Source organism: Periophthalmus magnuspinnatus, chromosome 21 (genome assembly GCF_009829125.3).
Source record: "Periophthalmus magnuspinnatus isolate fPerMag1 chromosome 21, fPerMag1.2.pri, whole genome shotgun sequence".
NCBI classification, from domain to species: Eukaryota; Metazoa; Chordata; class Actinopteri; order Gobiiformes; family Gobiidae; genus Periophthalmus; species Periophthalmus magnuspinnatus.
In genome coordinates this window covers 4,154,392-4,179,055 of record NC_047146.1, presented here as the reverse complement: position 1 = coordinate 4,179,055, position 24,664 = coordinate 4,154,392, and the positions used below count along the sequence as shown (strand labels likewise).

The 24,664-nt window shown below is 40.7% G+C and overlaps 1 protein-coding gene across 1 annotated transcript in view; it reads left to right on the top strand.

Annotated features, from left to right (window-relative positions):
* dnah7 (dynein, axonemal, heavy chain 7) overlaps positions 1 to 24,664 on the top strand; it is an 85,746-nt gene that overhangs the window by 5,362 nt on the left and 55,720 nt on the right. Inside the window, exons 11-27 of the mRNA XM_033987157.2 lie at positions 336 to 560; positions 1,747 to 1,893; positions 2,817 to 2,996; positions 4,287 to 4,427; positions 6,311 to 6,678; positions 7,082 to 7,268; positions 8,590 to 8,783; positions 10,470 to 10,668; positions 12,035 to 12,175; positions 15,852 to 16,064; positions 17,157 to 17,266; positions 17,642 to 17,810; positions 17,896 to 17,998; positions 18,077 to 18,204; positions 19,060 to 19,272; positions 20,105 to 20,203; positions 23,134 to 23,382. Coding sequence (XP_033843048.1) covers positions 336 to 560; positions 1,747 to 1,893; positions 2,817 to 2,996; positions 4,287 to 4,427; positions 6,311 to 6,678; positions 7,082 to 7,268; positions 8,590 to 8,783; positions 10,470 to 10,668; positions 12,035 to 12,175; positions 15,852 to 16,064; positions 17,157 to 17,266; positions 17,642 to 17,810; positions 17,896 to 17,998; positions 18,077 to 18,204; positions 19,060 to 19,272; positions 20,105 to 20,203; positions 23,134 to 23,382 — 3,066 coding nt within the window. The remainder of the gene's footprint in view (positions 1 to 335; positions 561 to 1,746; positions 1,894 to 2,816; positions 2,997 to 4,286; positions 4,428 to 6,310; positions 6,679 to 7,081; positions 7,269 to 8,589; positions 8,784 to 10,469; positions 10,669 to 12,034; positions 12,176 to 15,851; positions 16,065 to 17,156; positions 17,267 to 17,641; positions 17,811 to 17,895; positions 17,999 to 18,076; positions 18,205 to 19,059; positions 19,273 to 20,104; positions 20,204 to 23,133; positions 23,383 to 24,664) is intronic.

The following is a 24,664-nucleotide window of genomic DNA, read 5'->3' as shown; positions in this document are numbered from 1 at the left end:
AATGTGGTTGCTAAGTTATGAACAATTATGGAATTCCCTAATGTGATGTCATGATTTTCAACCAGGAAGTAAAATTTTAAACCTTAAAAAAGGTAGAAAAAATGTAAAATGTTTAGCTAAATGAAATGATCATAATGATCTTAACTGTGTTTTAGTCAAATGAGTAGCTAAACCAGTCATAGGGTCATGGTTTAGTTTTGGTTTATTCCTGGTTTAGCTCTGAAGTCTGGTTTTGAGTCTATTATTTTATCTTTACTGAGTCTTGTCACTGCCCACATTTGTATGTACTCACTCTGTAACTTGACCTCTCCTGTTCTGTGCACCTGGGTCTTCAGGCCTATGTGAAGAAGGTGCAGTCCGCAGAGATGCCGCAGCTGCATCAGAGGCTGATGGACTCAAACTCCCAGCTGTGTTTCCTTGTGGACTTTGTGATGTTCTCTCCTCTGGACATGAGGCTCAATGCAGAAACCATGGAGTGGCTGGACCGCATGCCGTCCGTGTTCAGGCAGCACCGGCAGATTGTGGATGAGAAGACCGAGCAGTACCAGAACGCGCTCAAGGTCAGTGCCACAGCTGTCCTGAGACAGAGACATGACTGCCATCCTCCACCAGCCAGCAATACTAAAAGTAGTACCGAAACGACATACTCATTTTAACAGGTTTGATACTAAAAAAGACATATTCACAGGACAGAAATGAACCTTTCCTGAAGAATGATCTTGAGCCGTATCAGTGTAACTATAAGACACAAACTGGTATACTCCCATGGACCACTATGGAACCTACCTGGACCAGTGATTACACAGATACAAAGCCACATGGTAGTATAAAGTACTACTGAATGTAGTAGTAGTATTGAATGTTCAAAATCACATTCTATTGTCTAAAGAAAGACAGTTTTTTTTATGATCATCATGATATTGGATCAATATTGAGTATGAAGTCTATTCCTTAGTATCAAGATCGAGTTTGATATTTTAGTATCATGACTTATATGAAAAAGAAGGATGGCTATCTCTGCCTGTCAGAAGAGAACAGCAGGGTATAAAATGTATTTCTAAGGGACTACTTCATAGATAGATGACATATTTATTAGGATATTGATAAACAAGATCAATATCTCACTTGTTTTTTGAGCTTTGATTCAGGATCTTTTAATACAAGATCTCATGATTCTCTATGTCTAAAAACACTGCACTAGAACTGCAATAGGAAAAAAAAAGCTTTTGGTTATTTTATTTTTATTTTTCAAAAATGGAACACATTTCAAGAACAAGCTAAATTGTTACATAAGTGACACGGATGCACTTGATTGATCTAGTGATAAACATTTATAATTACACCTGCACCTGTTTTCTGGTTATATCACAACCACTCTACATCCTGTGCCTCACTTTTTTGTCCCCATAGGAACATTTTTCCTCTGCATTTGACCCATCCTTCAGTATCTCTGGGTTAAACCTGTCAGGAATAGTAGGACTGAGCTCCAGATCTTGAGCTAGTGTTGGTCCTTAAAAACCTTTGCTGGGGAATTTTTATCTGTTGTACATGACTTGTGTTGTCCGTGTATGAGAATTCTTAGGGTTTGCTCATTGCTGTAAATACAATCCCTGGAGATTCAGACATGCTCCATAGTAACAAGGCCCTGAAGTGAAAAATAAAATACGCATGATCGTACAAGAAACAGGCCATTATTTTCCTTTGCAGTAAATGTTGCATCTGTCTCTCATTCTCTGTGTTTTGCAGAAACGCTCTGAACGATTCGTGGAGCAGCTGGAGAGCTACGCTGCACAGGTGGAAGAATTTGTCACTTTTGGAGATTTGGAGGAACTCGATAAATATCTGAATAAGGCCCAACGTCTGCACCACAAGCTGGAGGTGGCCCTGGAGAAGGTATTACTGTAGCAGAGAGACAATATCAGGAAGCAGCTTAGAGATTCAGCAGAAGTTGGCTTCCTCAGCAACCTTTCAGCTGATGTCATCGACATTGTATGGTATGAAGCTAACCAGAGGCACTGCGCTATCTGAAGCACTGTTGGTCAAGTTAATTTTAATCTGAGCTTTGTTTTAACACAATCTGACCATAAAGAACTGACTTAGTGGGAACTACAACAGGTGAGTTGATTTGTGCTGTTAAACAAGTCTGTCAACGCAATCTTCTAACATGAGATGTTTTGTTGCTACAGAAAGGTGATGAACTCTCTTGATACTTTGCAGTGACACCATTCTGGAGTGGTTCTACGTCCATGCCTATAGTGTAATATTCAGCTATTACCATGCTGACACAATGCACGAATTAGCAAACACAGCCTAAAAAGCTTTTAGATAGTCTGAAACTCAAGAAAAAAATAACAAAATTATTTAAACAACACATTTTCACAAGCCTGTGATTGATACAAGCGTTCATGGTCCCGTTTAGTTGTTTGAGCTTCCAAAATTGTAAGAGTGACTAACTGAAAAACTGCTGGCTAATGCTAGCTAGCTTGTTAATGTAATGTTATTCAAAAGGGACTTGTTTAACAGCACAGATGAGTTCACCTGTTTTAGTTTCAGGTGAACTGATTTGGTAGTACTTTATACTACCAAGACAATTCTTTTATGGTCAGATTGTGTTAAAACAAACCTCAAGACTAACTTGAGTAATAGAGATTCAGACAGAACAGTAACTACAGTTAGCATCACCCCCCCAGGGGATGTTGATGACATCAGCTGCAAAGTATCAATAGACATACATACAGAACATCCCCAGTGTGATGTCACTGCAGAGTATCAATAGGAATGCGCACGCATTATATGACTGTATATTTAATTTGTAGATTGATGAGTTTAACCGTGAGGAGGAAGCGTTCAGTTGGCCCGTCTCTCAGTATCCTCAGAGGAAGAAAATCCAGGAGAAACTCACTCCATTTCTGAGACTTTATGAAACGGCGTCCAACTTCCTGAAGCATCATGACAAGTGGCTGCACGGGTCCATGTCTGAGGTCAACCCGGATAAGGCAAGGGTCAAACTCTGTTTACACTGCAAACATACAGAATCTATAGGAGACTTGTATTCAGAACGTCTGCATTTGAGTTTTGTTTAGATTTAGAAGTTGAGATTTATTTCTTAATGATAACTACATGACCTCTTATTTTGAGATATGTCTGACTCTCAATTCAAGAAAAATCTGCACATTATGTATAAGTTAAATGCGCTGCACCTGTTTTTTACTGTCAAAATAAAAAAAAGAAAAACAGAACTAGGTCATTTTAAACGGTTTGCAAAGTTATTAATCACATTCCTTATGCATTCTGACCATCCTAAATATTCATCCATCCATCCATCCATCCATTTTCTTCCGCTTATCCGGGGCTGGGTCGCGGGGGCAGCAGTCTAAGCAGGGACTCCAAGACTTCCCTCACCCCGGACACGTCCTCCAACTCCTCCGGTGGGACCCCAAGGCGTTCCCAGGCCAGCCGAGAGACATAGTCCCTCCAGCGTGTCCTGGGTCTTCCCCGGGGCCTCCTCCCGGTGGGACATGCCCAGAACACCTCCCTAGGGAGGCGTCCAGGAGGCATCCTGAGCAGATGCCCGAGCCACCTCAACTGGTTCCTCTCAACGTGTAGGAGCAGTGGCTCTACTCCGAGCTCCTCCCGTGTGACCGAGCTCCTCACCCTCACTGGTTCTGTCCATTATATTTATGGACAGAATCTCGGGGTCTTGTTCACGAGTGAGGGAAGGATGGAGCGGGAGATTGACAGGCGGATCGGTGCAGCGTCTGCAGTGATGCGGTCGCTGTATCGGTCCGTTGTGGTAAAGAAGGAGCTGAGCCGGAAGGCGAAGCTCTCGATTTACCGGTCAATCTACGTTCCTACCCTCACCTATGGTCATGAGCTCTGGGTAATGACCGAAAGGACAAGATCGCGGATACAAGCGGCTGAAATGGGCTTCCTCCGCAGAGTGGCCGGGCGCACCCTAAATATTCACCACAATTAATTTATCAGGGCTTTTCACAACTCTCAGAGACCAGAGCGGAGTTTTGCTGTCACGGTAAAGCAAACAACTATCATGCTAATGCACACTTCCTGATTATGGGACTTTATAAGTCGCATAATCAGGAATCATTTTATAATCACAATCACTTTATAATTGGATACAGACAGTACACAGAGGACTTATTTTGACCACAAGAGCTGCATATTCAATTCAGTTATATCTGTACTGGGGCAAAACACATGAAACTGGCCCTGTGCATTTCTGCAGCGATGGAGAGTAGAGCGTTATATTCACTGCTTTGTGTCTCCAGATGGAGGGGGATGTAGGGAACTACTGGAGGACTCTGTACAAACTGGAGAAGGGCTTCGGAGACGTGCCCAAAGCTCTGCACATCTCTAGCACAGTGAAGGCCACAGTCGAGCAGTTCAAGGAGCACATCCCCATGGTCCAGGTCAGACTTTAATATGGCCATAGGCCTTTAGTCGTTTAGTCAGTTAATCAGTTGATGGTGTCTTAGACCAAAATTTGTATTAGTTGACTAATCATCTTCAAAAAGAGACAAAATTAATGAGTGAATGAGTTAGCTGAAGATTTTTTTGCATAGTTTTTCTTTATATATTCGTTATATTTATATATTCTTTTATATATATTCTTTATATTATCTTTATTTCTCCAAAAGTAACCTACAAACAATGCCAGCCATTTCAATAGCAGGCCAAACGATACAGGTAGTTACAGAATTCAAGTATCTTGGATTATACTTGGATTATACTTAGATTCAAATTTTGATTTCAAAACTCATATTCAAAAATTATGCAAGAAAGTAAAATTTTGTTTGTCAAATTTTAAATACATCAGAGATAGTCTGTCAATTGAAGCTGCCAAATTGTATTTCTTTACCATGATTATTTCTCATCTTACATATTGCATAGTCAGTTGGTCCAATATTTCATTCACAACAATAAAACAATTAGAATCACTTTATAAACAAGCTCTAAAAACATTGGATAAAAAATATTACAGATATCATCATTGTCACATTCTACAAAAATACAATTTGCTGAATTGGAATAATTTGGTTAAATTTAAAAACATCTCTTTGGTCTATAAAATCAAACATGGCACTGCTCCGCCGCCACTGGGTGATTTCGTAAAGTTTAGATCTAGTGAGGGTGGGCCGAGTGACCAGAGGAGCAGCGAGGGCAGACTGTGTTATTCCTCACAGAAGATCAGCCTTTAGTCAGGCAGTTTTCTCAGTCAAAGCAGCAGTGGAACATAGTGCCTGAAGCCATTAGAGAGACTTCATCATTCTTTTCATTTAAAAAGAATGCCAAAAAATGGCTTGTTTAAACTCAGTCTTGTGAGTATTGATTGTAAATAGGTATTTGTAAATGTACATATTTTTAATTATGTCCACATTATATTGTCGTTCAATATGTTTAATTCTTATCTTTGAATGTTTTCTTAATTGTAGGTTGCCTTGTTACATCTGGCCTGGGGACAACCGATGAAAACTAGCTCTAGTCAGCTAACTCGGGCACATTTACATTTTTTTTTTTTTTGTAATGTTGATTAATGTGCATTGTCCCCTTTTAAATAAATAAATAAATTTAAAAAATAAATAAAATATATAGAGAGATAGCTAGCTTGTTAATGTAATGTTATTTGAGAGGGACTTGTTTAATAGCACAAATTAGTTCACCTGGGTCAAATGCACAGAGATACTTAATAGTTTTTACAGTTTTTGCCACGCCTCCTTTTTAGTTGACTAATTGATCATCAGTGCATGTCTTTAGTCAACCAAGAATTTCTTTTTTCTTTTGTCTTTAAAGATAAAAGATAACAAAAGGGTGAAACAGTAATGGCTCCTGGTTTGGACAGACAGTGGTTTAGAATCACAGATTTATTGTCATTGTAGTGCACAGAACATTGAACCATTTTAAAGGTGTTGTGGGCAGATATGAAATGCAAAAACACTACAAAGGACCAATGTATGACAAATACTGTAGCCTCATATGCATTCAAAATAGAACGGTGAGGCAATTTATTTATTTACAAATTCCAGAAATACCAAAATATCAATTACTGCCCATTCTCCAAATATTTGTTATAATAATACAGTTTTTCTGCCATCTGATAAGCAGGCGAACCAAACCAGCTGTCTAAGGTACAAATAACAAAATAATGAGTTATTCTCAGTCACAGCTCGATACTATATTCATAGTGCTGTGTTTAAAGTACTGTGTTCATTGTTTGTGTTTATAATACTGTGTTTATAGTACTGTGTTCATAATGCTGTGTTCATAGGTGTCACAGCTCTATATTGTATAATAGGTGCTGTGTAACCCTGGTCTGAGGGAGAGACACTGGTCAGCCATGTCTGAAGTGGCCGGTATCCCCCTAGACCCCACTTCACCGCAGGCCAATGTGTCCCACTTCCTGTCCCTCAAACTTGAGCCGTTCCTGTGCAGCTTCGAGGGCATCAGCGAGACGGCCAGTAAAGAATACAGTCTGGAGAAGGCCATGGAGAAGATGAGCTCTGAATGGGAGGACATGGAGTTCCACCTGCTGGCCTACAAAGAGACAGGCACCAGTATCCTGTGCTCTGTGGAGGAGATCCAAATGCTCCTGGACGACCACATCGTCAAGACTCAAACCATGAGAGGCTCCCCCTTCATCAGGCCCTTCGAGGTGGAGATCAGGTGTGCTCTGGATTACACATTGCACACTATGTCAACATTTACACATTAAAACATGTTATTTTATTAATATTTGATTTTTTTTGTTGTTTTAAGTTATTTATTATGAAATAAAATGGACAACAGGGTTAGAAAATTGCTCCTATTGGGAAGTGATAATTATTGTCTTGTAGTTTGTGCCTTTTAATGTTTTATCTACACAAGTATTTAGCACTCTGATCGACACAAACTTCATTTTAAGTTTTTTCTATTTCTATAATTTATCATTTATGTAATCTATAATTTAGTTTGAAAAGTCTTAAAATTGAAAAATACAAATCAGTTTTTGTTCCTGTGCCTCCCTTTGAGCTGAGAGCTAACAGCAAACCTCATACCACACTGTAATGCCCCCTTGTGTCCTGTGCAGGGAGTGGGAGGATAAGCTGCTGCTGCTACAGGAGATCCTGGATGAGTGGCTGAAGGTGCAGTCCACGTGGCTTTACCTGGAGCCTATTTTCAGCTCTCCTGACATCATGATGCAGATGCCCGAGGAGGGGCGCAAGTTCAGTGCTGTGGACAAGACCTGGAGGGAGACCATGAAGCAAGTGGCTCTGGTGAGGGGCTACTGTCAGAGGAACACTCAAACTACAGGATCTAATTGATCTATTTTAAAACAACACAAAACAGAATATTTATCAGTTCTTTTGTAATTAGAATGTAATGCCGGGATTGTCCACTGGGGGCTGCTCTCGCTCCACCCTCGTCCTCTGTGTTTCTTTGTTCTATGCTCAGAGTTGCCTCCTGCTGAGGATTCATGGACTGTGCCTTTCAAACACAGTAAATACAGGGTCTGTCACTCCACAGAGCTGCTATAGAGCTCCACAACAACAGTGAAACATAAATATATACATGGCCAGATTTTATACAACTGCTGCCATGTGTATGTATGTGTATGTGGTGGTATCATTCTCTAGGTCTGTCATGAAAATTACTGTGTCGATTTATTGTTCAGTAAATGATGAATCAAACAATAATTTTGGGGATCAGTATTTACCACGGGCACTTTTTCTTTGTACTAGTGGGGAACTCTTAGTTATTTTTCTATATTATACTAAGATTTGAGCTGTAAATGTTGAATCTATGACTTTTAGGACTCATAGATACTAAGTATTAAAGTGTAAAATTTCTGCTTTTTCTTTATTGCAGCTCATTTTTTCAATGATATTGTACATATAGAAAATTTTTTACTGGGATAATCCTGCTGTAGGGTTATTGTGTTTGTGGGAAAAAACAGTCTCAATATTATTTCTTCAGCAATATATCGCACATCAAAATTTGTGACAGACAGAGCCAGTGCTCCTCTCAAAACCTAAAAAACATGCACAAAAGGAAAGGCTAATCCTCCAGCTATAGATACCCGTTCAAGATCTGGAGATGGGTCCCTAGAGGCAACACTTAAAAGAATGGAGTGATGAGATGTCTGAAACACAGCAGTAACAAGGAATTTAGCTATTCTATTTTATCTTTATTTATTTATTTTGTGATGACTGAATAAAATATGTCCTAGACCAGCATACTTCTTCCCATAAAAATGCTATTGCTGGTTTACAGATTGTGATTATGTCATACACCCAGATGGAGACAAGACATTTTTGATAATTACATTATACTTTCCTATGAACTATCAAAAAGGTAAATTCACAAATGTTGAGCCTGATCCTTTCTATTAGTGACTGGACTCATGAGCTCACTATATAACCACAGAAAGTTGGGTTTTAACAATATTCATGCTAGCTGCCCACATCTGTATTGAATATTATTGCCCTATAGAATGTTGTGGTGTCATCTGAAACCCGGCAATTATTTGAGTCCTGATTTAGTTCATTAAATACTACTATTAAATACTGTCTTGTGCTTTTCTTTCCATGTGTGCAGGACAAGCATGTATTGGCAGTGATCTCCCTTGACAAGATGTTGGAGAAGTTAAAAAAGTCCAATGATTTTCTGGAGCTGATTCTGAAAGGTCTGAACAATTATTTGGAGAAAAAACGTCTGTTTTTCCCACGATTCTTCTTCCTGTCCAATGAGGAGCTGCTGGGGATCCTTTCAGAGACCAAGGACCCCACACGGTAACTGCCAGAAGCTGAATGTGTTGTGTGTGTGTATACATCGTACATGTTTCACAGTGTGTGGTTAGAATCACCTTTTGACCTTAATGCATACACCAGCCTCATTATCTTACTCCCTGTACCACTGAGGAGTCAACAGGGGGCAGTATTGTTGCACTAAACTCTTTCTGAAGGCAGTACAGAGGTTGGTTGGTTGGTTAGTGACAAGATCCATTGTCCAGCCACACCATAATATCAGCAGATAAACATACACATTTTACCTGTTCTGCCAAGTCTCAGTTAAACAGCCCTTGGATTTAATTTGAATTTATGTATTTGATCAGAGACAAAGCACAGACACTAACACAAAGGCATTAACCTTATAAAAAAGAAAATATGTCTTGTGCCAGGTTTTAGTAAAAAATGCTAGTTTCCACTTGTAGCCCATGCACATCTCACAATTACAAAAAAATAAAAACATGTATTGATTAAACAGTTCATCAATCACTTCATCAATATCCAAGCAGCAATTTAATCACAGCTAGGGTCATCAGAGCCAGTTAGGAAGTTTGAGGTGAGTAAACAGCCCTCAGGACAAAGGTGTCCCTCCTCTCTGTCCTGATGCCTGGACGTCAGAGCAGCCTTCACCGGGAACCAGGTGAATTCTGGACACACAACAGGAAAGCTTCTCCTAAGTCTCACTCTCTCTCGACTCCCTCTGGAATGTCTTCAATCATATTAGTGTAGAAAGTCTGTTGCATTGTTGTAAAAAGTCTGTAGCATTTCAGAGCTAGCTGGTTAGCATAGCTAGTTCCTTGCAGGGTCACCATGGATGCAGGAAAAGGAAACCGCTTAACTCACACAATCCAATAGTCCTTCATGTCCGTCCTTTGAACTGCACATGCTGCACTTCTTAGTAGGTCAAAATCCCAAAATGTTAAGTTAAAAATTCAAGATAAAAATTTAAAAAGTTTAAAAACTGCTTAATGTGCCAGTCGGCCAAAACAGCAGCCAACCATGACTATGGCAACCACAGAATTCAGTATTACATCTAATTTAAAACATGCATGGTATCATAATATTGTAAATTCTTCTTTCTGCTTCTCTCTCTCCTCCCATGCTCTTCTCTCTTCTACTCTCTCCTTCCTTCCTCACCTCTCTTTCCTCCTCTCTTTCTCTCTCTCTCACCCTCCCTCTTCTTCTTTGTCTCTCTCTCTCTCACCCTCCCTCTCTCCCTCTCTCTCTCACCCTTCCTCTTTCTCTCTCTCTCTCACCCTCCCTCTTCCTCTCTCTCTTTCTCTTTCTCTCTCTCTCTTCCTCTCTCTCTTTCTCTCTCTCCCTCTTCCTCTCTCTCTCACCCTCCCTCCCTCCCTCTCTCTCTCTTTCTCTCTCTTCCTCTCTCTCTCTCTCTCCCTCTTCCTCTCTCCCTCCCTCTCTCTCTCTCCCTCTCCCCCCTCTCTCTCTCTCTCTCACCCTCCCTCTTCCTCTCTCCCTCTTCCTCCCTCCCTCCCTCCCTCCCTCTCTCTCTCCCTCTCTCCCCCCCTCTCTCTCTCCCTCTCTCTCTCTCACCCTCCCTCTTCCTCTCTCTCTCACCCTCTCTCTCTCTCTCTCCCTCCCTCTCTCTCACCCTCCCTCCCTCTCTCTCCCTCTCTCCCTCCCTCTCTCTCCATCTCTCCCTCCCTCTCTCCCTCCCCTCCCGTCGTGCAGTGTGCAGCCCCATCTAAAGAAGTGCTTTGAGGGCATAGCCAGTGTGGTGTTCACTGATGTTCTCGACATCACTCACATGAAGAGCTCGGAGGGGGAGGTGGTTCCGCTGCTCAACATCATCTCCACCTCCAAAGCCCGTGGACAGGTGGAGAAGTGGCTGCTGGAGCTGGAGACCGGCATGATCGCCTCCCTGCACAAGGTTCAACTTTATTAAACCGAATGTTGATCTAAGTCTTATAAAGCACCAGAGGAAGGCTAATTTTAATCAAGGTCACACTTACTGCTCTAGTCAATTACAATTATGGTAAAAACAAAAAAATCAACTCACAACATTTAATACACTTTTTTGATGCATCAAAGTATTTACTAAATCTAGATCACAATAATGGTACAAAAAAACAACAACAAACAAACAAAAATAAGCACACATTTATTTAGTGAATAATATGAGTGCTCATGCTGCCTCTCAAAACCCAGATTTCAACTATGAGCCAGATAGTAGTGCTGTAGTCGATTAAAGACATGTCCTGCTGATTGGTAATTCGACTAAAAAGGGTGCTTTGCAAAAGTGCTCAAAACTATTACGTGTCTCTATGTATCTGACCCAAACTGGACTCACTAAACTAGATCTGCATTTGTGCAAAAACAACAATTTATGAAAAAAGCATTAAGAAACAATGTATTTGTTTAAAGACCAATTCAACTTTTGAATCATGAGTTTAATTTGCCTTTTTTACATATAAATACCAAAAAATACCAAATCTTCAGAAAACTCACTCACTTCTCCTTTCTGCTGTCGCCCCATATAAATCCTTACCATCTAAATAAAATTGACGTATACAAACTGCTGAAGGCCTACAGACCTAAACAGAATAGAATGTTTTATATCTACTCTACTATAGCATCGATGTATCATCACATTAATTTCACAATAGTGATTCATCTGTGTTGAATACAGAAATTGATAGTACAGAGGAGAACTAACAAGCTGGCTAAACATAGGCCCTTATTTATTGGGCTGCACCAGGGGGTAGAAACCAATGTCTTATTTATAGGTGGTAAATGGTTTCTGAATAATTTATGACTCGAAAAGGTGAACTGTTGTTTTCTAAATAACAAGCCCACAGCAGTCTCTCAGCACAGAGCTGCCTGAAAAATACCACTTTATTCAAAAGCACTTTTTAAAGTTTCAAATTGCACTGAAAAAGCTTCTAAAAATAACAAGGAAATTGTATTTTTCCACACACAAAAATGTCAGTGCTAGCAACATAAACAAAAAACTGATCTCTTTTGTGAGTTTTGAGATTTTTTTGTAAAAAAAAAATCATAATAATATTTTGTCCCACAATGGGAAATTTCATTTTTGCAGCAGAAAAATAAAGAATAAATAAATAAAGAAATTGCAAGATGAGTAACACCTCCTTCCCTTAGGACAACAGGACTTAAGCTGCCCCTCTGCAGAAGAGACTAGAGTGTAGACTCTGGCTCCTCAGGCCAGGACCTTCAGTTTGATACTGGTTTTAAGATGAATACTGTGATGATCAACTTGCATTTTGCTTTTCCAGGTGATCGGGGGGGCAATCATTGCCTATCCCAAAGACCCGAGGATCAACTGGGTCCGAGCCTGGCCCGGTCAAACCGTCCTGTGTGTGTCTCAGGTCTACTGGACCCAATATATTCACGAGGCCATCAAATCAGGACACCAGGTCAGTCTAAGTCAAGACACCAGGTCAGCCTCAAGTCAGGACACCAGGTCAGTCTAACTCAAGTCAGGACACCAGGTCAGTCTCAAGTCAGGACACCAGGTCACTTTGAATCAAACGCTTCACGTTTAGTTCACGTCACACAAACCAAACTCACGTTTACTAGACACAAATACTAGAGGGATATAGAAGGATGGGAGGGCATCTGATATTTTCTACATAGCCCCTTCCTTTCCTTTATTGCTCAAAATGCTCTTTTTAGAGGCCTGTTTCTCCAAGTAACATACATACATTTATTCACATTGTGCCTATTTTAAGCAGAAATGACCACACAGCGACGTGTCTGTGCCTGAGGATCTTTCACTATTAGGACCAGAATCTTGGCTCAGAATCCAGCCGAGGCAGAGCAGTGTTTGTGTCTAAACCTCCATATCTGTTTTATCCTGTGCCCATTACATAATGCAGCTCAGTGACAGCGCTCAGGCTCCCGGCGTTTGTCTTCATTACTGCTGCAGTCGGTGGATCAAACTCTTTTTACTGGTCTAGCGTTACCATGGCGACGACATCCTCCTCTGCAGCATCCTCCTGCCTCCCCCTGTTCCCATGGCAACTGCCTCTCTCCCCATCTCCCAACCGCTGTACTTCTGTGTACCCCCATACCCCCTCAGTCAGACAAGTCTGACAGGTCCTGTGAATTGCAACCAGATTATTTTTCAAATCTCAAATTTTCAGTTAGAAAAAATCTGCTTGATAAATAATGTGTTATCTTTAAAAGTAGATATTAAACCTGTAATGGGCGTTAAATAACAGTATCATGTTCAGATGATAAACTAATAGCTGTGGCCCTACCTCTGTCCTCATCTCTCCCCTGCCTCTTTAGACCAGTGGCTCTGATTCTGTGTTCACAAATGCACCATATTATTCTTATAGCTGGCTGTCCTGTTGTGTGAGATGAATACGACCTGTTTTCTGTAGTATTATCAGCCGCCCTCCACTGCCCTCCTCATACAGACACCATAACTCTGCCCTATAACATGCTCCGGTCTCTTATAAAGCTTTACTGTTTTTCTTTGCTGTAAATCAGAACCACCAGCTGCTGTGTGACATTTATGAACCGAATTAAATTAAAGCCTGTGATAATCCCATTACACTGCGAACACTGATTCACTCACCTCATGTTGTCAAAAGGCCAGTCGTAAATATGCAGAATGAGCGTGCAAGCCAACACCTTTGAAAAGATATGACTTACTGCGACACGAGGAGTTCAAACTGTAAGTGCTGCAGAGGGGACTTTATTGGGGCGCCATAAAGATCAACTCTAGGTAGAATGTGTGTGTTCTAAAAATAGATCCAGAGGTTGACATTTTCCTGCCTCCGTATCAATTATACACCACAGGAATGTCGAGTGAGAGGTTGGAATGTCATTCAAAATGCATTGGCAGCATTACAAAAACGTTTTTATAAGCCCCTAACAGACTTACTTCAAAATCTATTGATACCTTTCAGCTGATGTCATCAGCATTCTATGGGGGAGAGCTTGAAGCTAGCTGGATGCACTGTTCTGTCTGAAGCTCTGATACTAAAGTTAGAGTTAAGTTAAGTTTTTAGTTGAAAGTCACACCTAAGTGGGACCACTTGATCTACAAAATATTATGTTTATATACATTTTGTAGATCAAACTTAGTAGATACTTATCAGTAGCATCATGCTGGGAGGTGCTGCATGTCTATGGCAGAATGAACACATTAGCAAACACAGCTGATATCATATGGTCTGAAAAAAATACAAAAATGCATTTAAACTACATATTTTCAGGAGCCTGTGATCGATACAAGCGGTGATGTTCCTCCTGTTTAGGTGATTTTCATCAAAAAAGCTGAGAGCGACTAATGTTAGCTAGCTTGTGACTATGTAACTTGAGAGTTAGGTTAATTCTTTATGGTCAGATTGGTCAAGGGTCAAGGAGTGTTGATGACATCAGCTGCAAAGTGTCAAAGGGGGTGACGAGCAGGGACGACATTCAGCATATTATTGGTGCTAAGAATCAGTCTCACAACACTGAGGCCGACACAGAGCCTGGCGTATGCGCTGAAGTTTCCACGACTAAACCACTGGGCATTATTAAAAATTATATTGTATTCATTATTTTTGCATATGAACATTACAGTCACATTTTAAAGTTACATATCACACCCAAAATAAACAGGTTTTCCTATAGAAATAATACAGTGTTCAGTAATAAATCGCAGGGTGACCAGATGCACTCCTTATAAACAAAGCAGTGAACTTGGCCATTACATTACTTCAGCTCCGCTTTCAACACAATTCAACGCCATAGACTCATATCAAAACTGAACCAACTCCAGGTTCCATCACGACTCATTCAAATAATACACAGCTTTCTTTCAAACAGACAACAGGCTGTCAGAGTTAATAATGCAATCACAGCCCCTCTTACCACCAACACCGGAGCGCCACAGGGCTGTGTACTAAGTCCATTCCTATATACTTTATATACAAATGACTGCACCAGCCCATCACCTGGAACAGTATACATTAAATATGCAGATGACACAGCTATATTAGGACTTCTCTCAGACAGCACATCACTTGGACAATATCAGAACTCTGTATCACACTTCACCACATGGTGTAAAGAAAATCATCTTCAACTCAACCTCAAGAAAACACAAGAAATGACCTTTGGCCCTGGAATATTTGACCCTACCAGTATTGACAATATCACAATAGACACTGTTGAACATTTCAAATATCTTGGACTCACAATTGATCATAAACTGACTTTTGACTTTCACACTCTGGACATTTCAAAAAGATGCAATCAAAGACTTTCTGTTATCCGTAAGTTAAAAGGACTCCATGTTTCACCACATCTACTGCTTATTCTGTACACCAGCATCATCCAACCTGTCCTACTGTACTGCTCACCATGTTTTCTTACCATGCTCACAGTTAAAAACCGTAATTCATTTACAAAAATAACCCACCTAGCATCAAAAATCATTGGTCTCCCTACTCCCAGTCTGTCACAGTTAAACTCTAAAGCCATCACTCGTATAGCACAGACAATAACACAGGACCACACTCACCCACTGCACCGGTACTTTACTCTACTGCCTTCAGGACGACGATACAGGACTCTCAGATGTAACAAAGCACGCTTCAAAAATAGTCTCATACCCACAGCCATTATTAACTTGAACAATTTATAGACTACGGAACTCTAATTATCATTATGCACTTTTACAATGTCAATTACCTGCCTTTGTGTTTGTCCAATATATGTGATGTGTTTGTGTGGCATTGTATGTATGTATGGCGTTTTTTCTCTGTGTTTTTGACTGTGAAGACAAATTTCCCCTCGGGGACAATAAAGTAACTAACTAACTAACTAATTAATACAACCTCAATGGGTCGCCCCTACAGCTTCAAAATGTGCTTTTTCACTTTTAGTAAAAACGTTTTCTAGAACTATTTGTTTAGCACAAGTACAGTTTGTGACATTGTGTTGATATAGAATAAACACACTAGTTTAGAGTGATAACTTTTACGGCCATTTCCTTAGCATACATGTGTACACGTATTGCATTACTCCAACTAAACATCACATATGGGTGAACACAATTTAACAATGTGCCTATTGTATTTGACTCCCCAGGCTCTACAGGCCTACCTGGAGCAGAATAATCGTCAGATCGATGACATTGTGGCTCTGGTGCGGGGGAACCTGTCCAAACAGAACCGTGTGACCCTGGGCGCTCTGGTGGTGCTGGACGTTCATGCTCGAGATGTTCTGGCCTCTTTGGTCCAGAAACGCATCAGCGATGAGAACGACTTCGAGTGGCTCAGTCAGTTGCGATACTACTGGGTGGTACGTGACCATCATCTCAAATGGGCTGTCACTCTAGATCATTATCCAGGGATCTAAATATTAAAATAGTTTATTTTTATATAAGAACATTTAGATTAGAGCGAGTATTTGCCTAATCCATAAAAAGAAACCAGCTGCAAAAATATGTATTAATTGTGAATAATAAGAAATTTGCAGTGTGATCATGGGTACACAGTAATATTTGAGCATTTTAGAGCTTTAAGGTCTCTTCTCTTTTGAAGCAGTTTAAAAACCAAAACATTTAAAGGCATTTTTATCACATGTTTGATGGCTTGCAGGGATGTCCTCTGATCGCCAAAATATTGACTTGAATTATTTTAATATTGTGTAACCCACTAGGCACTAACAGCTTTTCCCCTCATGTTCACTCTTAAGATTCCACTCTAATTTAACAGAAATCAAGTTGTTAATGTGTTACTCCTGATTTACAAGAACAAAGCATGTGTTGAGTTTCGAAAAGTAAAAAAAAACAACGGATAACCCTCGTCATTTCTCTCGGAGGTACTCTGAAATGTAGCCCTCCGGCAGTTTCAGTTCTATATGTGAATATATATATGAATGTACATACCATGACAATCCCCTTGTTACATCGTTACAGCAGCTGTTCTCCCTGAGTGGTGTCTGCTGTTTAGATGAAGTCCTGGAATCTCTTTGTTAAAGCAGAGATATACTGCAAAATCATCTCTGTACAGCTTTTAACCATGTTTTATATTTTTTCCCCTCACCATTTACTCACCTAAAGTTATATTTTGGCATGATTTGTGCATGTTCCAGCAATCTTTAATCACTTATTTTCAAGGTGCCATTTTATTGATCAACTCCTGTTTTCACCGCCACCGACATATGCCGTCTGCTCTCTTCTTTCTTCGTTCCCAATTTCATTTTCTTAATCGGTGATACGTGTATGACTCATGCAGGACTCTTGCTAATGTGAACACTTTGTTGTGATGATGTTTACAGTGACTTCAGCTCCCACTAGGCACCACAGTTTTCTAATGTTTTCTAATTATATAGCAGACACAAGCACAATATGTCTGCTTTAAATGTCTGTGTGCTGCGGTGTGTGACCAGGACAACCACCTCCAGACAAAGATGATCAATGCAGGTCTGCCGTACGGATACGAGTATCTGGGCAACACCCCGCGTCTGGTCATCACACCACTCACTGACCGCTGCTACAGGTGCTATTCTGCTAATACCAATGCTACTAATAATACTAGTACTTGTACTACTACTACTACTAGTACTACTACTACTACTATAATTACTCAATTAGTGCTACTGCTGCTATCACTGCACAGGCAAATAATGCCAATTCTACAAATACTACTATGACTACAACTCCCTCTTACTGACCACGGCTACTAGAACTATTGATATTATTACAGTGTCTGCTTTTAGCTACTTGAAGGACTTTTCGCCTTTATTGACTGATATGAATTGTATTATGACTACTGCTGCTAGTCTACTACTACAACAATAACAATCTAAAATGTATACCTAGTTCTAGATCTTTTTTTTTTCAATAAATGTAATTTCTTTTCTATCTCTTCTAGAACCCTGTTTGGGGCCCTCCACTTGCACTTAGGAGGGGCCCCTGAGGGCCCAGCCGGAACAGGCAAAACTGAGACCACCAAAGACTTGGCCAAAGCAGTGGCCAAACAGTGTGTGGTGTTCAACTGCTCTGATGGACTTGATTACATTGCTTTGGGGAAGTTCTTCAAAGTTAGTCCCTCCTGCTGTTCTGTGTCATGACCAACACATCATATGTACATATGACCCTAACCCTAAACCATGTCCTTGTGCTCAGGGTCTTCTGTCGTGTGGAGCATGGGCCTGTTTTGATGAGTTTAACAGGATTGACCTGGAGGTGCTGTCTGTAGTGGCACAGCAGATTCTCACCATACAGAGAGGTGGGGTTTGCACTTACCACCATGTCTTCTCTGTCTCATGTATCTCTTTCACATGTAACAGCACATATTCTTCTGTAGGTATCGCAGCACACTCTGAGATGCTCCTGTTTGAAGGCACAGAGCTGAAGCTGGACCCGTCTTGTGCTGTGTTCATCACCATGAACCCTGGATACGCAGGACGCTCTGAGCTCCCTGACAATCTCAAAGTACAACCCCTCTCTCTCTCCCCTCTCATTCATACACCTTTTCCTGCCTTACAAAGGGATGATTAGTTATTAATCAGCTCTTGCAAGTAACATTAGCTGAAATATTACTAGTTTGCAACAGGGCTGAAGTCGATTAATTGGTCAATGACATTTTACTCAGGCAACATTTTTATTAACTGACCAATGATTTAATTTAGGTAATAAGGATTTATATGGGACAAGAGCAGCAGCACATGAAGTCAGACAGCTGAAGGGAGTTAATCATGAATCATGATTCTAGCCTTTACATATTATTAGATTAGTTTATTTGTCATTCTTATGTTACATAAAAACAAAATTGTGTGTCACACAGCCACCACAATCCACTGCAACAGTAGAAATAATATAGCGTCCAATCAGAATCTGATTTAACAGCCTAACTGTTGGCAGAAAGCTGTATATGACTAGTTCTGCAGATCAACTTTGGACGTGGACATGGCAAAGAATCAAAGCACTCCACAAAAAAAAAAAAAAAAAACAGTGTTGGTTAGGTAGTACCTTTCTGTATAAAAAAGTGCAGTTATGGTGAGTGCTGTTTGCGTCAGAACATAGAAATACTGAAAGGTTTAGAGAGCTTTTACCAGTTACAGGCCTCTGTGCCTTTTAGTCGACTAATCGATCTGTAGGGTATGTCTTTAGTATTATCAGTTTTTGGGATGTTGATAAAAACACAAATTTTTTCTCTTTAGTCACTTAGATCTTATTTAATATTGTACTGTTTACTCAGCCCTGAATACTTAAATGTTATTGTTATATGTGATAGTGGACCTCCCTCTATGTAACAGTGGAATTCCCTTCCCTGTGTGATTCCCAAAGGCCCTATTTCGGACGGTGGCCATGATGGTTCCGGACTACGCCATGATCGCTGAGATCGTGCTGTACTCCTGTGGCTTTGTGACCGCTCGACCCCTCTCTGTGAAGATTGTCGCCACCTACAGGCTCTGCTCAGAACAACTGTCGTCTCAACACCACTATGACTACGGCATGAGAGCTGTCAAGTCTGTGCTAACTGCTGCTGGCAACCTCAAGGTTTGGGAGAACGTTGATGCTGCATGACCCTCTGCAGTTTGATTTCACCCACAATTTGGATAAAAGGCAAAATATCTTCCACACAAAACCCAATCCAGACTGTTTACCATCTATGTGTCATAGTATTCTAAGCAACTTGTAGTTCACAGCAGGCATTAAGAATTGTATTGTGGAATTTACTGTTAAAACTGCACTACCAGTAGAAAATTTGGACACATCATCTCTTTCAATGTTTTTTTAAATTTATTTTGACTACTTTCTACACTTTATAGAAATACAGAAGACATCAAATATATTAAACAAGATGTATGGAATTATGTAGTAAAGAAAAAAAACTCCTCACCTCTCAATATATTTGACAAAGCAAAGGTTGGCTACTTTGAGGATATATGTTTGTTTTTTTTGTTTGTTTGTTTTTTTATTGCTGCATAATTCCATATATCTTGCTTAATTTTTTATGCCTTCTGTATGTATATATAATGCAGAAAGTATTAAAAAATGTTGTGTCCAAACTTTTGACTAGTAGTGTAGATTTTGACTTAGTGGTGGTTAATAAATTATAATTACTGAAATAAGTATACCCTATATCCATGGAAATACTGTTGCAGAGTGATTAAAAAAAAATAAAAATTAGCACTGTTGTTATAGCAATCAACAAAATATTCGATGTTTCAATGGGAATTGTTGACATTTTCACCCTGGTAATTTGTTATTCATTCTAGTTTCATTTTCAGTTGTGCATTTGTTCAGTTTAGTGCAGAGTATTCTGTGATATTCCTCCAGTGTTAGACACAGAACTATGTTTGCACTGATCTATGTTGCGTCCATGCAGCTGGCCTTTCCCGAGGATAATGAAGACACTCTGTTGCTGAGGTCCATCATTGATGTGAATCTGCCCAAGTTCCTCGCTCACGACCTCAAGCTGTTTGAGGTCAGACTCTGCTCCTCTTTAGGCGACTGCAGCACTCACACAGCCTCCTAAAGCTCCACACTGTGCAAGTCAGCGGCATTTAGATCCTCACTCCAGGGCAAGCTGTAGTAGTGCTGGACTAATGCTGTAGTAGTGCTGTACTTGTACTGTAATAGTGGTGTACTAATGCTGTAGTAATGTTGTACTAATGCTGTAGTAATGTTGTACTAATGCTGTAGTAGTGCTGTACTAATGCTGTAGTAGTGCTGTACTAATGCTGTACTAATGCTGTAGTAGTGCTGTACTAATGCTGTACTAATGCTGTAGTAGTGCTGTACTTGTACTGTAATAGTGGTGTACTAATGCTGTAGTAATGTTGTACTAATGCTGTAGTAATGTTGTACTAATGCTGTAGTAGTGCTGTACTAATGCTGTAGTAGTGCTGTACTAATGCTGTACTAATGCTGTAGTAGTGCTGTACTAATGCTGTACTAATGCTGTAGTAGTGCTGTACTAATGCTGTAGTAGTGCTGTACTTGTACTGTAATAGTGGTGTACTAATGCTGTAGTAATGTTGTACTAATGCTGTAGTAATGTTGTACTAATGCTGTAGTAGTGCTGTACTAATGCTGTAGTAGTGCTGTACTAATGCTGTACTAATGCTGTAGTAGTGCTGTACTAATGCTGTACTAATGCTGTAGTAGTGCTGTACTAATGCTGTAGTAGTGCTGTACTAATGCTGTAGTAGTGCTGTACTAATGCTGTCGTAGTGCTGTACTAATGCTGTGGTAATGTTGTACTAATGCTGTACTAATGCTGTAGTAGTGCTGTACTTGTACTGTAATAGTGGTGTACTAATGCTGTAGTAGTGCTATACTAGTACTGTAGTAGTGGTGTACTAATGCTGTAGTAGTGGTGTACTAATGCTGTAGTAGTGCTGTTCTAGTGCTGTATTAGTGTTATAGTAGTCCTGTAGTAGTGCTGTACTAGTGTTGTAATAGTCCTGTAGTAGTGCTGTATTAGTGCTGTAGTAGTGCTGTAGCAATGCTGTACTTGTACTGTAGTAGTGCTGTATTAGTGTTGTTGTAGTAGTGCTGTAGTAGTACTCTACTAGTGTGCTACTAGTCCTGTAGTAGTGCTGTATTAGTGTTGTAGTAATCCTGTAATAGTGCTGTACTAGTACTGTAGTAGTGCTGTACTAGTGCTATAGTAATGCTGTAGTAGTAATGTAGTAATGAGGTTCTAGTGCTCTACTAGTGCTGTAGTAATTCTGTAGCAGTACTGTAGTAATGAGGTTCTAGTGCTGTAGTAGTGGTGTACTAGTGCTGTAGTAATTCTTTAGCAGTACTGTAGTAGTGCTGTAGTAGTCTTGTACTAGTGTAATTCTGTAGCAGTACTGTAGTAGTGGTGTACGAGTGCTGTAGTAGTGCAGTTGTAATGTAGTGTAGTCTTGTAGTGTTGTAATAGTAGTGTGGTAGCTGCTAGGGGTAACTGAAAAGAGAAAAAAATCATGTCACAGTTTTCTCAGAGCAGAGATGCCAAAATTGAGCCACAGAACATGACATCTGACCTCTGACTTTTCCTTTTTGTGATTCCCAAATTTGAATCAGAGCCAAATTTGCCCCATAATTCGAGATGCACATGCCCAGACTCTTCTGCACAGACTCTTGTTATTTACTACAGCAACACAAACACAGACAAACCACACTGAATATACTACACCTTTTATTCTTTAAACATGTTTATTTGAAGGTAAATGTGAGGCCAATGTAAACACCACATTTAACTGCTACAAACCCAGAGCAAACAGATGAGTGCAGAGAAACATGGAGGCTGATTTCACTGCAATATTGAATGTGCTCGGTTTGAATATTTTTCTAAAAATACAGTTTGCAAACTCTATTTAAGATAACTAAAGATGATTAAATAGGCTTTAACGCCACTCCTGTTGTTTTAAATAGGAGTTTTGTCTGCAGATAAACAAAGTAAACAAGCTTTGAGTGTGTGAGGCTGTGAGAGGTGAGGGAAGGCGCTGGTCTGAACAGGTTATAGTGAGTTCAGTGAGAGACAATGTTTTAATGAACAAAGAGAAGCAAAGAGGAGGTGGTGTTGAACGCCATCACTTTCCTGCCCCTTCTGAAGCTCTCATGCCTTTCCTCAAAGTTTACAGCAGTGTTTCTGTCGGTCACAAAGCAGAGACATGTCTGTACTCACTGCAGAAGTGCAAAAAGCCAGTGTTGTCAGATGCGGTTCCACGTCCCGATTCAACAAACTCTAAACAAAGCAGGTGCATACCCGATGTGTGTACGCTCATAGAAAATAATGGAGGCAGTTTTTTTGCTGCACGTCAAACCGTCTCGGTGTGCTTTTGCCTTAAGGTCTCAACTGACAGAGAACATTTTTAACCGTTTCTGTCATGTAAAATAATGAAAAGTCTATAATGCTAATGACTAAAAACTGGGGAGTGACACCCCTCCCCCCCATCACCTCTAGACAATATTGAAATTTGGTGTCATGATTATCATGGCCAAAATAATTCCGACTAGCGATTATATCACAATAATTATTGTTGCTGACAACTTAAGAATGTTCTGGTCATGAATAATTACAATTTTAATATTATGAATTGGTTGTATATTTAAACAACTGTTAAAGTATTGTACTTTTTTTTATAAGTGAAAACAACAGTGATCTAGAGGAGACTGTCAGGGAGAAGTAGTTTTTTTCTGTCCATTCTGGTGACACAATGGCGATTATCTTTGTTACCAATTATCACAATTATATAAAAAGTTCCACGAACTATTATTGTCAACCCTTTTTACCACGATAAACCATATTATTGTTTATCGTCTCATGCCTGCCTCTGACCTCTTCTCTTCCACAGGGCATCACCTCTGACCTGTTCCCCTCTCTCTTATCACCTTTGACCTCTGACCTCTTCTCCTCCACAGGGCATCACCTCTGACCTGTTCCCCGGGGTGCAGCTGCCGAAGCGTGACTACAGGACTCTTCTGGAGGCCATCGAGGAGAACTGCAAACTCATGAACTTGCAGATGACCCCCTTCTTTTCAGAGAAGATCTTGCAGATCTACGAGATGATGATCGTCCGCCACGGCTTCATGTTGGTGGGAGAGCCCTTCGGAGGCAAGACCAGCGCCTACAGAGTGCTAGCCACTGCACTCAGTGACGTCTGCAAGAAGGTGTGTGTCAAATCCCCTCCTCGCACATCCTTGTGTGTCAGATATCATCCAGTCCTCCTGTATCCCTGTGTGCCAGACGCCCTTCCATCCTCCTATATCCCTGTGGTGTTAAACTGAGATGGGGGCAGAAACCCCCATTCAGATGTGAATGGAGTTTCATATTGAGAAATGAGCTCTGGTTTGTTCCCACAGTAAATCCCTGTGATATTGTCATGCATTTCATATTGGATAAACATGGCTCATATTGTGAGGTACAGATTTATCATCATCACTTTGTTCATTCGATCTTAATAGTGTTTTATAGATTTCTGCCTCTGTTTTGGATCTCGTCTGTAAAACTCCAGTGCCTATCCTCCACCTCATTTTCACTTTGTGGTAAACTCATCCATCGCCTGTCAGTTCAGTATGCTCATCTTTGCTCTCTTCCCTCTCTCTTTCAGTGTTTCTTTCCTTTCTCCCCACTCTCTCCTCTTTCCTCTTCTCTTTCCTCTTCTTTCTCCACACCCGAGCCACCCCTCTTCCCCTCTCTCCCCCTCTGATCTCCCGCCCTGCTCTCCCTGCTTCTCTCCTCCCTCCTCTCTCCTTCCTCCTCTCTCCTGTCTCCCCCCTTCCTCCCTCCTTTCCTCTTGTCACCCTCTCCCTCCCCTCCCCTCTCCTCTCCTCTCTCCTCTCCCCCCTCCTCCCTCCTTTCCTCTTGTCTCCCTCCTCTCCCTCCCCTCTCCTCTCCTCTCTCCTCTCCCCCTCTCCTCCCTCCTTTCCTCTTGTCTCCCTCCTCTCCCTCCCCTCTCCTCTCCTCTCTCCTCTCCCCCTCTCCTCCCTCCTTTCCTCTTGTCTCCCTCCTCTCCCTCTCCTCTCTCCTCTCCTCCTCCCCCCTCTCCGCTCGGTGGGTATCGATCAGTGTATGAGTCAGTATTATTTACATGGATGGGGGGCTGAGAGCTGAAGGTCCGGTGGAGAAAATAACACATTTATCAAAGTCATTTCTGTTTGTGGACGTTCACTCATCACTGCGTGCACAAACAGACACAATTCTCACTGCGTCTCTCTGTGAATTCGTATGGGCAGCCTGTCCAGTCTGCTCCATGGCCACATCCACATGTGATACCAGTCCACGTTATGTGCGTACTGGACGAGCAAAAAGACTCTTTAGAGGAAATCTACTGCAGGTTTTTTGGGTTGATCATGAAGACTAATGCCATTTTGTGTATTGATACTTTGCAATGACATAACTCTGAGGGGTTCTACATGTATGTCTATAGTGGAATGTTACCATGGTGACACG